Source organism: Manduca sexta, chromosome 10, assembly GCF_014839805.1.
Source record: "Manduca sexta isolate Smith_Timp_Sample1 chromosome 10, JHU_Msex_v1.0, whole genome shotgun sequence".
Taxonomy (NCBI): Eukaryota; Metazoa; Arthropoda; class Insecta; order Lepidoptera; family Sphingidae; genus Manduca; species Manduca sexta.
In genome coordinates, this window is record NC_051124.1 from 3,348,310 (window position 1) to 3,363,023 (window position 14,714).

General features: G+C 33.3%; 2 protein-coding genes across 2 annotated transcripts in view; both read right to left on the reverse strand.

The window, feature by feature from the left end:
- LOC115443856 (SET domain-containing protein SmydA-8-like) overlaps positions 1 to 14,714 on the reverse strand; it is a 36,066-nt gene that overhangs the window by 8,710 nt on the left and 12,642 nt on the right. The gene's annotated exons all lie outside the window — the stretch shown is intronic.
- On the reverse strand, positions 791 to 8,832 carry LOC119188944. Its single transcript, XM_037437223.1, has 4 exons — positions 8,759 to 8,832; positions 7,812 to 7,882; positions 7,330 to 7,398; positions 791 to 4,550 (listed from the first exon to the last, which is right to left on the reverse strand). Exons 1-4 carry the CDS (start codon positions 8,790 to 8,792, stop codon positions 2,130 to 2,132), a joined length of 2,595 nt encoding a protein of 864 aa, XP_037293120.1. The 5' UTR covers positions 8,793 to 8,832; the 3' UTR covers positions 791 to 2,129.

Below are 14,714 nucleotides of genomic sequence, written 5' to 3' on the forward strand. Positions count from 1 at the left end.
TTGGATAAGGATTAATTTCATGTTATAAAAATACCTTCGCAAAGAATGAATTGTTTTAGAAAGACTGCCTAAGAAGTATGTTCATCCCCTCGGTCCAAGGTTTGGTCTCCCCCATTTTATTTTTGTCTATTAGAGGTTTTTTGTCTCGGGGCTTACTCAATTGTTTTATTTAATTTTTAATTTCAATCTTTTTAAATTACTAATTGCTCCATTATGTGCCTCGATCAATCACCTTTTACTAAAACCTACCCATTGAGACCATTCTCATGAACCCAAACAAGGTATATCTGCTGTAAGTTGCTGAGGAGTTGGGTATACCACCCAATATTTGATGTTGCAGCGTTAGATCATGATCAAAAATACCACCGATGTAATAAGTACACCAAAATTTCAAATCAATCAGGCCTATTGAAGTAGGTAATGAGCTGATTATCTTCAAACTCCTTAATGGCTAAGATAGCTGAGAACCATCTCGATTACTTTCAAACAACAAAAAAACACATCAAAATTGGTCCTCTCATTTGTAGCGTCCGCATTTGTGTGTCGCAGACCGACATACAGATACACAGGTACACACCCTAAACTCATAACACCCCCCTTTTCCCGTCAGGACTAAAAAAGAAACAAAGCAAGCAAACGACGTCTTTCACTTTATAATATTATTATAGGTTGTTTATACCTATTATACACAGTATATAAAATAAAATAAAACTTACAAGAATATTATTTGAGTGTCGTTCTTCTAAATTTTACTGAAACACAAAATAAAAGAATAGTTTCGATAGTATTGCTTTATTTATGCTTTATTTTTATTTAATTAAGTAGGTACAGTGTTAACACCATAGTCATCAATTACAATATCGGACAAATCAGTTACACAAAAAAATCTAATCTAAATTAATTTTATATGGAGGAGACTGCAGTTTTTAAAGAACTATCAATTTAGAGTAAAGTTTACTTTGGCATTGGCTTTAATTGAATTAACTTTTAAATGTACGCACTATTATATAATAAAAACGCTTATAAAATAAGTAACATGAACAATATTAAACATATCAATACAAAATCTAATAAATCAATAAAAAACTACTCTTATTTATTCATCTACCTTTAATATGTATTTGAAAAACAAAACATAATGCTTGAACATAAATGATGCTGATGTTTATTATAGAATATTTAAGTACTAAAAGTAATAAATCAGTCGTGAGATACACAGCCTTTATTTTTATCACCTACTTTTTAATTACACATAGTGGCTACTTTGCGTGCTCTAATTATTGTTAGGAGATTAAAGATATAATATGAATCCTACACTAGTAACCATATCAATTACAGAAATAACAAGTAAAATCAACTACATTTGAAAAATCAGTTATACAACATAATTATGTAGTTATGTATTATTGATTTAATTTGGCATATTCTTGAAACCAAACCAAAGACGTATAATATAATATATATAGGAAAAACGTCATCCAGTAAATGTTACATAAGATTAATAAAAGGCCTATAGTTAGACTATGCCTCAATTAAATCAATCTCAATCTGCTGTCTCTAACGCATTATAGCCTAGGAAAATTTTGCTGAAAAATTACCAAATAAATCGTGTAGTCTTGTGGACTTCCCCGTTACTCTAGGGGACTTTTAGTATGTTTAGCAAGATACCTAAATTAGCGTTGTACAAGTTTTCAAGACTATGTGATTTATTTCGTTAGATTACATTCATTTGCTTAGATTAAATATATCAGTTGTTCAATCGTTCTTAATTTATGGTTGCCTATTCGTTATTTAATATGAATTAAAATGAGTTAATTGGCAAAAAGAAAAGAAAAGTATGTAGTTTTATTATTATATTAATTATTACTCGAAATACCATATAGCTTGAATCAGTAATTAAGATAAATATTAATTGTAAAAAGATATTCACACAATGTATTTTAAATTAAAAGAAGATGAAATACAAATGCAAAAAGAAAACAATTAAAAGCTTAAACATACCCCTAGACGTTACCAGGGTTAAATGATAATTATTCAATACTGTAAATGAGTATTTGTTTCATACAATGAAAGAAAACAAAAATGATATTTTTTTAGGAACTGAACCTAAAAAGCAAATTTTGGAAGTATCATTTCTTAGTGTAAGTATTTTGTATAAATACTTTTATTTTAAGCCAATCCTTATTATTCAGGAGGTCTGGATGCTTATCTTTAAGAGCCTCGCATTCATGCCTTTTAGGTGGTTGTTTATTTTTTATATGATATTTAAAAAATGAATTGCAAACTTTTTTTTGTTCTGCAGTCCACGGTATTAGAGTCCTCTTTTTCCCTTTCTTAACATGGTTAGACTCTGAAGTTATCGTTTGAAGACCAGATGGTCCTGGCTGAGGTGGTAGTAATGGTGGTGGTAAATTATTTCCGTCTGTAATATCTTGCGCGCACTTAAGCGATTCCACGTCATAATCTAAAATAATATCATTTTCTGTCATCCCTTCATCTAATTGTTCATTTAAATCTAGTTCAATCTCATCCAGGGATTTACCTCTGAAAGCGTCTGCTTTCCCATCTTCCATAAGGATAAGGAGTTTCGATATCTTGGCAGTTTGGTAAACGTCATCCGGTAGCCGGTATGATTTTTTGTGCACGTCATTTGTATGGCCCATAAATGTAGCTAATTGCTCCATATCATTTTCAGACATACTGAATATTTGTGATAAAGTGGCCAAATGTTTTCTAAGCCTTGTAGACGAAATTGCTTTTGGGTTTTTTGCTCCAGATAGCCTCGCATGCCTTTCTAATACTTTATACCCATATATGGTGTTTTCAAATCCCGGGTTACCAAATAGAAATCGGTTTGATGTAGAAACAAATATGTTTCTCTTCGAGAGCAGTAATTTAATGTCCTCTTGAACCTCCTTATTAAATAAAACAGGAACTCCCCGACCACGCTTTCCTCTAATGACTAGTCTTTTAAATTTTTGTACTAAGACCCTTTCCGACACAGTAAGAGCCCGGTCGAATTCTTCGTACTTATCAGAATCATTATCTGATTCCAAATAGTCGTGAACTTTAATTCTTTGAAGTTCTCCAGGCCTGCGCCTGTTAAGTAGCAAAACCCTGCAATATACAGTCTCTAATAATTGTGTATAAGTCGAAACGTTAAATGAACCTTCTTTGATTTTATTGGCAGCTTCTTCGGATTTTTTTTCGAGGTATTCTTTTAGGATTTTTAAGTCATTCGCCAACGGCACTATAGTTACTTTATTCCATTTATTAGTGTTTAAATCTGATGCTGCTTGGCTGGATACATCAAATTTCCAATTTGAATCTAAAATTTGTATTAGTGTTTTTAGGTCTGCCTCTACTTCTGCAGTGTTTATATCCATGTAAGGTCCTTGTTTCTTCAATGCAAATAGAATTGCTATATTGCAGCATTGTTTAATGCTAGTGGAAATGTTCATAGCAAATGTAGGTGATTCATATCTATCTTTTTCAGAGTCATATTTTCCCACAACTTTTGTGGCTGCTACAATGATGTCGTAGTTTTTCGGCCTCAGTGCGTCAAATAAATCTTTTATGGCGGGATTAATCTTTTTAATTTCTTGTAATAATTTTGCTAATTCCCTCATTTTTCGAGAAATTACATTTACAAAATGTTTTTCTCTATGGGTTTTCAAGTATTGAGATCCAAAAGCACATATAAGGACATCCGATTTAGCGACAAGCGATGTTTTATCGGCTCTCATTCGAAGAAATACACTGTCTTTGAGTTTTTCATCTATTTTTAAATGTCTCAATAATAGATTTTGAGCTTCGGACTGTACATTTTTATTTGTTTTATCAGAATTTTTTGAGCATTTTTTCTTATGTTTCCATAAAAGCTTCTTTGAGTAAAATCCCAAGCAGTTTGTACACGGCAAATAGTCCGTAAATTTGTGTTTCCGCATAGGCTTGGTTACCTCTACTGAATTTTGAATAAAATTTCCTTTTTTCCGTAGTTCCATGATAAGTTCTTTTCTCTCCTGACTTTTTTTGGATTTCGATAAAATTTTTTGCACTTCAGGTTCATACACGTGATGTCTAGTTAAATGTCTTGCAAAGTTTAAAACTAAACCTTCGCAGAAAAAACAGTAGTCTCTATCACGAATAACACGTTTGCTTTTGGGTTGTTGCTTTGGTATTATAATATCATCATTTGTAAGGTTTTCTTCTTGGGCATCATTATTAATATCGACATCTGAATTGTCTTCCGACACAACATTGTTTGTTTTATGTGCCCGTGAGGATGCAGGTTTTAAAAATTTTATGTCCACAGCAAAAGTATCACAGGGTGAATTACTTATGTGACTCAAAACACTATCATTACTAATTAATGAAGTTTTTACATATGAAGACTGCTCAATGTTTTTGTCAGATAAGGGTTTACGTTCTATTAATGAGTTGTTTTTCTGAGGATTTTGAGATTCTGTAGATGCATGAAGTACAAAACCTAGTGAGCAAGCTTTATCCAAGATCCTATCGTCGTCTATGCAAGATTCATCAGAAGTAGTCTGCAAAGATGAAATTTTAGTTTTAATATTGTGCCTATGAAGTATTGCAATATTAAAGGTAAACATTTGTAGCTTGAATGGATAATTCTGATATCCTGATAAACATACTTATAGTTCCCGAGTGACGGGACTCCACGAAAATCGACAGCTTGAAGACTTTATTAATTTTCCTGTACTGCTATCCGTTCAGTAGTTTTAGTGTAAAAGATTAACAAACATCCATCCAAACCTGCATCCTTAAGGATATATAAAACAAACAATGTTGTTTCGGAAGACAATTTTGCGGTCGACATTAATAATGATGCCTAAAAAGATGACCTTATAAATGATGATATTATTATACCAAAGCAACAATCCAAAAGCAAACGTGTTATTCGTGATAGAGACAACTGTTTTTGTCTGAGAAGGTATAAGTAGTTTTAAAGTTTGCAAGTCATTCAACTAGACATCATGTTTATAAATCTGAAGTACAAAAGCTTTTACCGTAATCCAAAAATAGTCGGGAAAGAAAAGAATTTATCATGGAACTATGGAAAAAAAGAGATTTTATTCAAAATTCAGTAGAAGTAAACAAGTCCATACGAAAATACAAATTTACGGACTATTAGCCATGTACTACAAACCGCTTGGGATTTTACTCAAAGAAGCTTTTATGGAAACATAAGAAAAAATGCTCAAAAAATTCTGATAAAACAAATAAAAATGTACAGTCCGAAGCTCAAAATCTATTATTGAGACATTTAAAAATAGATGAAAAACTCAAAGACAGTGTATTTCTTCGAATGAGAGCCGATAAAATATCGCTTGTCGCTAAATCGGATGTCCTTATATGTGCTTTTGGATCTCAATACTTGAAAACCCATAGAGAAAAACATTTTGTAAATGTAATTTCTCGAAAAATGAGGAATTAGCAAAATTATTACAAGAAATTAAAAAGATTAATCCCGCCATAAAAGATTTATTTGACGCACTGAGGCCGAAAACTACGACATCATTGTAGCAGCCACAAAAGTTGTGGGAAAATATGACTCTGAAAAAGATAGATATGAATCACCTACATTTGCTATGAACATTTCCACTAGCATTAAACAATGCTGCAATATAGCAATTCTATTTGCATTGAAGAAACAAGGACCTTACATGGATATAAACACTGCAGAAGTAAAAACACTAATACAAATTTTAGATTCAAATTGGAAATTTGATGTATCAAGCGAAGCAACATCAAATCTAAACACAAATAACCGGAATAAAGTAACTATAGTGCCGTTGGCGAAATACTTAAAAATCCTAAAAGAATACCTCGAAAAAAAATCCGAAGAAACTGCAAATACAATCAAAGAAAGATCATTTAAAGTGTTGGCTTATATACTTACAACAATTAGAGAACTTCAAACAATAAAAGTTCACGACAATTTGAAACCTGATAATGATTCTGATAAGTACGAAGGATTCGACCGGGCTTTTACTGTGTCCGAAAGGAGATCCTTTCAAGGGTCAAGTCAAGGTTTACCTTGGTTGGCTGGTACAAAAATTTTAAAGGCTTGTTATTAGAGACAAGCCTGATCGGGGAATTCCAGTTTTATTTAATTAGGAGGTTCAAGAGCAAACCGTTTCCTATTTGGTAACCCGGGATTGGAAAACACCATATATGGGTACAAAGTATTAGAAAGGCATGCGAGGCTATCTGGAGCAAAACCCAAAAGCAATTTCGTCTACAAGGCTTAGTAAAAGATTTGGCCACTTTATCACAAATATTCAGTATGTCTGAAAATGATATGGAGCAATTAGCTACATTTATGGGCCATACAAATGACGTGCACAAAAAATCATACCGGCTACCGGATGACGTTTACCAAACTGCCAAGATATCGAAACTCCTTATCCTTATGGAAGATGGGAAAGCAGACGCTTTCAGAGGTAAATCCCTGGATGAGATTGAACTAGATTTAAATGAACAATTAGATGAAGGGATGACAGAAAATGATATTATTTTAGATTATGACGTGGAATCGCTTAAGTGCGCGCAAGATATTACAGACGGAAATAATTTACCACCACCATTACTACCACCTCAGCCAGGACCATCTGGTCTTCAAACGATAACTTCAGAGTCTAACCATGTTAAGAAAGGGAAAAAGAGGACTCTAATACCGTGGACTGCAGAACAAAAAGTTTGCAATTCATTTTTAAATATCATATAAAAAATAAACAACCACCTAAAAGGCATGAATGCGAGGCTCTTAAAGATAAGCATCCAGACCTCCTGAATAATAAGGATTGGCTTAAAATACAAGTATTTATACAAAATACATACACTAGAAACTCAAAAACTACTGAACGGATTTGATTGAAATTTGACACACACTTTAAAGTCTCGATCGGCACATAGGCTACTTATTATACTGAGAAACATCGGGTACAAATTTCAAACTCCGGGCTAATACTCAATTAAAAAACCGAATATCACTTTGCCCGACCCGGGATTCGAACTCGAGATCTGTGCTACTGAGGCCGAATGTATGTACTGTACCACCGAAAGTCAGTGGGTCTGTTTGTTACTTAATCACACTAAATCCACTGGATTTATTTGAATGAACCCTGTAATCAAAATATAACCTGGAATAACAAATAGGGTATTTTTTATCCTGAAAATCGGTAAAGCTCTGAAGAATGAGCCAACGACTGGTCCGGGCGCGCAAAGCCGAGCACCAAATGTTAGTGTAAGTCCTATAGCTAGAACTGTTACAAGATTAGAAATTGTAAATAGTACACTCACATCTTGTATAGGCGGGGTATAATTTGAGTCTGTGTCAGAAACGTCAGGACTAGAAAGAGATACTTCTTCCTGGAACAGACATATATGGTTAAATATTATTTCCTAAGCATCAAACAGTATTTTTAATTTTTATTGCGTTAAATGACGAGACGAGCTTGCCGTTCGCCTGATGGTAAGCGATATGACCGCAGAAGAAACAGTAGAAATACCATCCAACAACGTGAATTACAAGTTATGTTTGGTACTCCACTGCACTCGTCATCCTGAGACATAAGATGTAATGTCCCATCATGTCGAGTAGTTAGACAAGAAAGAAAGAAAGATTTTATTATTACACACGAACAGTATAACATGCACATAGTAAGAAAAAGAGAACAAAAACGTAAAATTAGAAAAATAAATTATACCTATTGTGCCAAAAATGGCATTCAGCTTAGTAGTTAAAATATTTTAATTTATATCGATATTATGTAGGTACCAACCTTATTTTTCTGATTTGAAGGTAACGTTGAATCAAATAAGTCACATGAATTTTCTTTATTTGCACAATTTCCTAAAACAAAATAACAATAAATGTAGTAAGATAAAATTCTGTCTTCTGTGAACTAGGTATTTTAATGCGTGCCGCAAAAATATTAAATATATTATCATATGTACGAATTCTACAAATATAATGTATCTTACAATAGTAATAGTAAGATTCTCTTAAATAGTTCTACGAAAAAAAAAACTCCGCGACGGGATATATCTATCTTTTATATGAACTTAAAACATTATTACCCAAATAATAAAGCAAAAATACAACAATATTATCATAGAAAATCAAATACGAATGTAGGTACCTACTTGATATAATCGATTAATTGTACATTTAGGTTAGTAAGTATCTATGAAACTGTTCAACAAATAGGACATTCGTCGTCAAGATAATGATCGTAAATTGCATATTCACAAACACTGCACCAGAAAAACGAAGATTCAAAGAGCAATTTTATGTGCTTGCGTTTCATAGGAAGAACAAAATGATTTAAAATAATATTAATGTTATTCTTCGTCGTTGCACCACAAATAAAACATTTTTTTTTAATTATAAAATGAGTCGAATGCCAAGGCCATGTTATTTTAGCTTGGTAGTAGTTTTTAAAGTCACTTCTTTTAAAAAAACGGTCCACATCAATCACAACAACCATGATGAGGTACCACAGCACAGAGCGCTGTCAGTAACCGGTAGACTTACGACTGCCTGCAAGTGGCAAGACTTGTGTTGTGTGTCTTACCCGGTAGGTACCTACTACGTGGTACATTCATTCATACTTTTATTTAAGAAGCGGCTATGAAATGATAACTTTAATTTAGAAACTACATACTATATTATACCTATTACTATAACTATTAATTATTTTTAATTAAATATAGTGGAGGTACTTACTTGCTAATTTGAGTATCCTTGCGCTTCTTTTCATGCTGCCTGTTATTTAACTTCCACTGCACAATTTTACCAAAACGCTTCTGCGTCCGTACCGGCCGCCAATAAATAAATAAAATCACGCTGCTTACACGTCACGTCCTAACTTCGCCCCTCACTCCCTGTCTTCCCCGTGTTTCCCCTTGCATGATGCGATTTTGTGGGACGCAATGAAATCACTAACTTAAAATGATAAAATTATTTATTTATATACAGGAAACAACATAATCGCCATGATGTCTCTAAACAAAGTAATGAATATACGCCATTTATATACGCCGCACAGGGGCGACCTCAAAATTTCGCACGGCATATCGCGGAACTAGAAAATACGGCGAAAATCACTCCGGTTACAAAACAACGTCCATGCCAATATTTCACCCATGCATTGTACCGATCTTTAGATGGCCTCTGGCTGAATTTGAGATATGGTCGATCTTGCGTCCGTATACAGGACGCAACAAGTCAGGCGGATGCAACATCATCGGTTAAAAACGCCATGTAGGACGCAAAATAATCTACGGGATATATATATATATATATATATATATATATATATATATATATATATATATATATATATATATATATATATATATATTAGATATATATATATATATATATATATATATATAGTTTCATAAGTTTTTTATTTTAAGTGTCTATGATCATATAGGTACCAAGCCGATAAACAGAAAAATACAGTAATTATATATACGAAGTATATCGTGGTCACATGCATAAAGAGTATGTGTTACAACGGAAATTAATATTGAATGGTAGCACATAACCTTTCGACAGCGTTGGCATCCATTAGTCACTATGCACAATGTATATGTTTCTTATGTACCAATTTTCTGAGGTATGCAATAATTTGTCCCTTTAATGTGAATGAATCAACTTTACAAGTGAATCTTATGGTAGAGTTTTTTGGGTTGGCATTCACACAAATTCCACTAGTTAGCGCATTAAGAAGCGACTATATTTCGATATAAATTGTTTAAAATTCAAGAACTATACTTATACTTAAACACCATTCACGTTCATACATTATGTTATCCTATGTTTAATGGATTAATCAAACCGTGTCATTACGTCAATAGTTATAAAATAATATCTTAATATAATACACTTTGACCGCATTGTATAATAAATTATTATTTTACTGCTTTTTGTCTATTTAATCTTCCGCGCTATAAATAAAAATGATTTGCAGTGATATCTCTACATAATTAAATTTTTTACAGCACCAATTCTTAACGAATTAAAAACTGGTTCATTAAAGTCATCAACATTAAAAAATACTGCCAACGAATATTCAATTTTTAATACGCACGTTTAGGTTTTCACGAAATTTATTTGTAGTAGACAATTCGGCGTAACGCGCATTCTTTGATCGCTTGCATCAGGTAAAGCTTCGGCCGATTAGGTCAAGGAAACTGCGTAGATGTGCCCACGTATTAGGCATTCCTTTTGACTCTCGTATTGTGATGTAGTTATGTCATTACCGTATACACCACACAGTTGTGAGCACATAGCGTGACAATAACACATTTTAATCAGTATTTTATTATCTACGCAGAACAATTACTACAAAGACCTCCAAATATACCGTTCAGAAGCTAGACTGTTGACAATGTGAAAAATATGTATATTTAATAGGTTTGTCAGAATTGCCCAATTGTGAATGCTATAAGTAATATTTTAAACCTATTATTCATTTCATTTTCATATAATACATGCTGTACTCCGCCCCATGATAGCGTAATGTAAATACACTTAACGGATTTAAACTTTATTGCATTCGTCACTTTATGACTCATCGATAAATACATATGTTTAATAGTTGTTAATCTTTACAAAATGTGAAACAAACTCTTCAAGGTGCAATGAACTTTATACATAGTCGTATGTATTCACAATAAGTCCTTGCAGGTTTATTTGAATACCTACATACCTGTTATACCAGATGGTGAATAAATAAGTGATTTATATACAAATCTATTTAAAATAAATATAAGATAATAGACATTAAGTAAATGACATTATATTATATACATATATTATAATTTTATCAGATTGTTTCATATATATATATAAAGTTATGATCTCTATGTTCAAAAGATGTAATAACGTTCCAAAACAAATATGAATAAAATTTAAATGTTTATTTTCTAACTTGAACGAATGACGAACTGTCACAGGTTACACTGCAATAAAGGCGAGGAAACTTGCATAACCATCGGCCGGTGAATGTGTTTAGCATGGAAATAAACGTGAAAACCGCGAGCTCCGTAACACTGTCCAAACGAAAACATGGCATGTGTAACGTGGACTATTATGGAAACTGGTAGTTCACACATCACCTCCAAGAATTTTAATAAAAAAAAGTGTTATGTTGTCTGTTTTACAAGTATAACTGCTGAAGAGATTTATACTATATTTGACATCATATTCTGAATTAACATGCAGACTACTTTTATTTCGTAAAACTAAACTAATCGGTGGGAGTTTTATTCTAGGTTAAGTCTTAGATGCGGACAAAGTCAGGAGCAACACATAGTCGTTGAATAAAACGTAGCCTATACGTGACTGAGTCAATACTAATTACAAAATACAGAATTCATTATTTTCCACGTGAGTTGTTTTTCATTACAAAATACAATTTGCTGTAGCAGAACACATTTAATTCCTTCCGTTAACTTATACTTCCTAATAATTTAACAATGCCGTTTGCTAAGTTTATATTTAATTGGTAAATCGTTGTTTTTCCGCTACAAGTAATGCGTTGTATTTACATTCATTAACAATAAGATGAACACATTTATAATCCAGTAGGTATGATGTTAAAAACATACAAATTTTTTTTTCAATCACGATAAAAATTAGCCCAATATTCTCAGGTGAGAAGTACCAACATATAGATAAATACATTCAAAGTTCGTCATGCAAGTATACAGGCGAGCATTAGATCGCGGATGCTGATTGACTGTAACAACTTATCCAACTTTTCCAACTACACCCTACACATTTAGATACATCTGGGTTTTAATAATTTTTATTTCCACTTTAACATAATTAGATTTCTCAACCTCCTTAATCCATTTGTTACATTATTTATGTATGATGATATCAATCTATAGGTTCTATAGGTTCATAATTGTAAATGACTCGATGGCGAAAATACCGATTATGTTAGGGGTCACAAAACGTAAAATTTCGGCAAGAGTATTTTGCATAAGAACGTAATCCGTATTACATTATTATAATATGAAAACACAATAGGGTGGATGACATATTGCTGCATTGATCTGGTCTTCACATAAAGAATAGAGATTCAAAAATAAACGAAGTCTTCTGCCATATCAAGTGACCGGCTAAATATTAAGTGACTAGTTTTGTTTCGAATCCGAAAACTTTATCTGCAGTTATGTGTATAATACTAATAATTAAAATTCAATTGGTCTCTAATAAGGCGATTCGTCAGTGGCCATGAACCAAATGTTCTTCACGGTGTGTGACCGGGGGGCAGCCCAGGCCGAATGGAGGGCTATATACCGAGCGAACCATATCGTACTGGATGTGGCAACATGAGGATTTTTTGAAGATCTATTGTTATTTTGCCATTAGTTGTGAAACTGTGTTTGGGTGGATTTTTCGTCACGTATAACTTTAGAAACGCTTATGAGAATAAAATGTTCATAATTAGGCAACCTTATTTAGTTATAAACATTTATACTCTTATTTAGACTAAGTAATCTCTATTTTTTTACCTTCCACATTCAATTATAATTTGAGTCGAAAAACCAAAGCGCCGTTAAGGTTAATCGTTTATTAAATACTTATTCGTGAAGCCTTTAATGTCAAAAATTAAATGAGACCGTAGCACACCGAATCAATTTTTTCAAGAGCGCCGCTCGCCACATTCGTGCAGACATACTAACCTTGTTAAATTACACTCATTTTGATTCCCAAACAACTAATTATCTGCATCATTAAGTTTTAATTTCCTTGATACCGTAACGCAAACGAGTGCGCACGATTCGATGCATCATAGTTAAAGTATTTGCGACTTAGGTGGTCGTGTGCGTGATTGAACTACTAACATGCACAACATACATATTAATGACACTTATTGAAGTCTCATAAACATATATACATTATGGTAACATGGTCCGCGGCTTTACGCGTGTAAGAGGTGGCAATTAGAAAATAATACTAGCAAAATATGTATTGGGTCTAAGAAATATTATAGACTATTCATATCCCAATTCCGATTAGTTACGGACATTAATGTAGTATAGTATCGACACACATTTATCCCGGAAGGAGTATGCAGAGGCGCAGCTAGTGCACCGACTTTTTGCCAAGTGAATTCCGCTCCATGATGTGATAAGGGGCAAGCCTATCGCCATATCGGGCACAAATTTCAGACTCCGGGCTGATACTGAGCAGAAAAACCCAAATATCACTTTGCCCGACCCGGGATTCGAACCTAGGACCTCAAAGCGCTGTCGTACCGCGCATACAGTATAACTACGCCACCGAGGTAGTCATGTAAAATAAACATCTAAAATAAATCAAACATATTGACAATGTTATGGCGTTTTATTAATATTTTATTGCTAATGCGTGTCTCCTTTACCAAGTATTGTATAAGTTATACGATAAACAACGTTATAAAAAAACTAACACACAACGCACTTTTAAATATAACTCAAGGATGAAACTTAGAATATCAGATATTTTTCATATTACAATTATACATTTTATTTCATGACATATAGATATTTTGCTATTTGCTTCTACTATTTATCTCTCAATCGGACAAATTAGCATACATCTATTGTCGAATAAGCAACCTGTACTATGCTTAAACCCACAACGTCTTTGCATGTCTATTCGAATACAATACAGGGGCCTTATTCTCTATCTCGCACGTTATTTTGACAGTGCGTAACAAGCACGTAACACAACGCATTATGTTTAGGACTATAGAAATTTGGCTTACAGAATACCATTCCACGCACATTTCTCGAAGATAACATGCCACGGCCGCGTTACGCGTTTACACTATCATACAGAATAAGGGCCCAGTAAAGATTCATTCTCACTCAATTGAACATAAATTTCCTTGAAAAAAATGAACCGTAGGAAAACGGCGCGTTTCTCGCGATGCGTCCGATACCGCGCTGATAACATGCAGGCGTGGGAACGAGCGGTAATAACTCACAGCACTCAGACCAATCTTGTAAATAGCTCATTAGTCGGACAGTATAGCCCCGGGCTTAAGGTTGCATCTTGCGCTTTAACATCGGTTTTTATTTGCCAATCTTGATTATATAAAATGATTGATTTATAAACTCTGAGAAAAACGGATCAGAGATATCAGTTTACATAAAACCTTATAAATTATTTAGAAATTTGAATGAGTTATAATTTCCGGAATAACCTGATTCCGGAATATCCCGATACAGTTACCATAAAGTACATCGTTGCATGTCGCCGTGCCGGAAAGGGAAACGAAATCTATTCCGTAGAAAATTCCCAGCGATGACGAAACTATTATGCTGTTTTATAGCCTTGTAGTGTTGTTGACGTATAATTTATGTTCAGTAGGTCAATAAATCACAGATAAACCCACGTAAAGACCATACACCGTAGTCAACAAATTTTTGTGGGAAAAGGAAGTGAGAAAAAACAAACAACAGGTTTTATAATGTAAAATAATTCTTAACTTGTCCGGTTTATTGATGTATTCGCGACGTGGATAGCGTAATCTGCATTCATTATCGTTTGAATAACAATCGACATTTGTTTACTAGCGATAAAAAATATTTGAGATTGATCACCAACCTGACTGGCAAAGGAACATCCTTATTGTGTATTTGACCTTAACGCATCGCGGAACTTAAACTGC

Excerpts from the sequence above, each read along its gene's own strand:
- LOC119188944 (XM_037437223.1), bottom strand. The coding sequence starts at position 8,792 with ATGAAAAGAAGCGCAAGGATACTCAAATTAGCAA. Across the intron at positions 7,883-8,758 it reads AAGGATACTCAAATTAGCAA|GAAATTGTGCAAATAAAGAA; the intron begins GTAAGTACCTCC and ends ATTTTGTTTTAG. Across the intron at positions 7,399-7,811 it reads CTTCAAATCAGAAAAATAAG|GAAGAAGTATCTCTTTCTAG; the intron begins GTTGGTACCTAC and ends TGTCTGTTCCAG.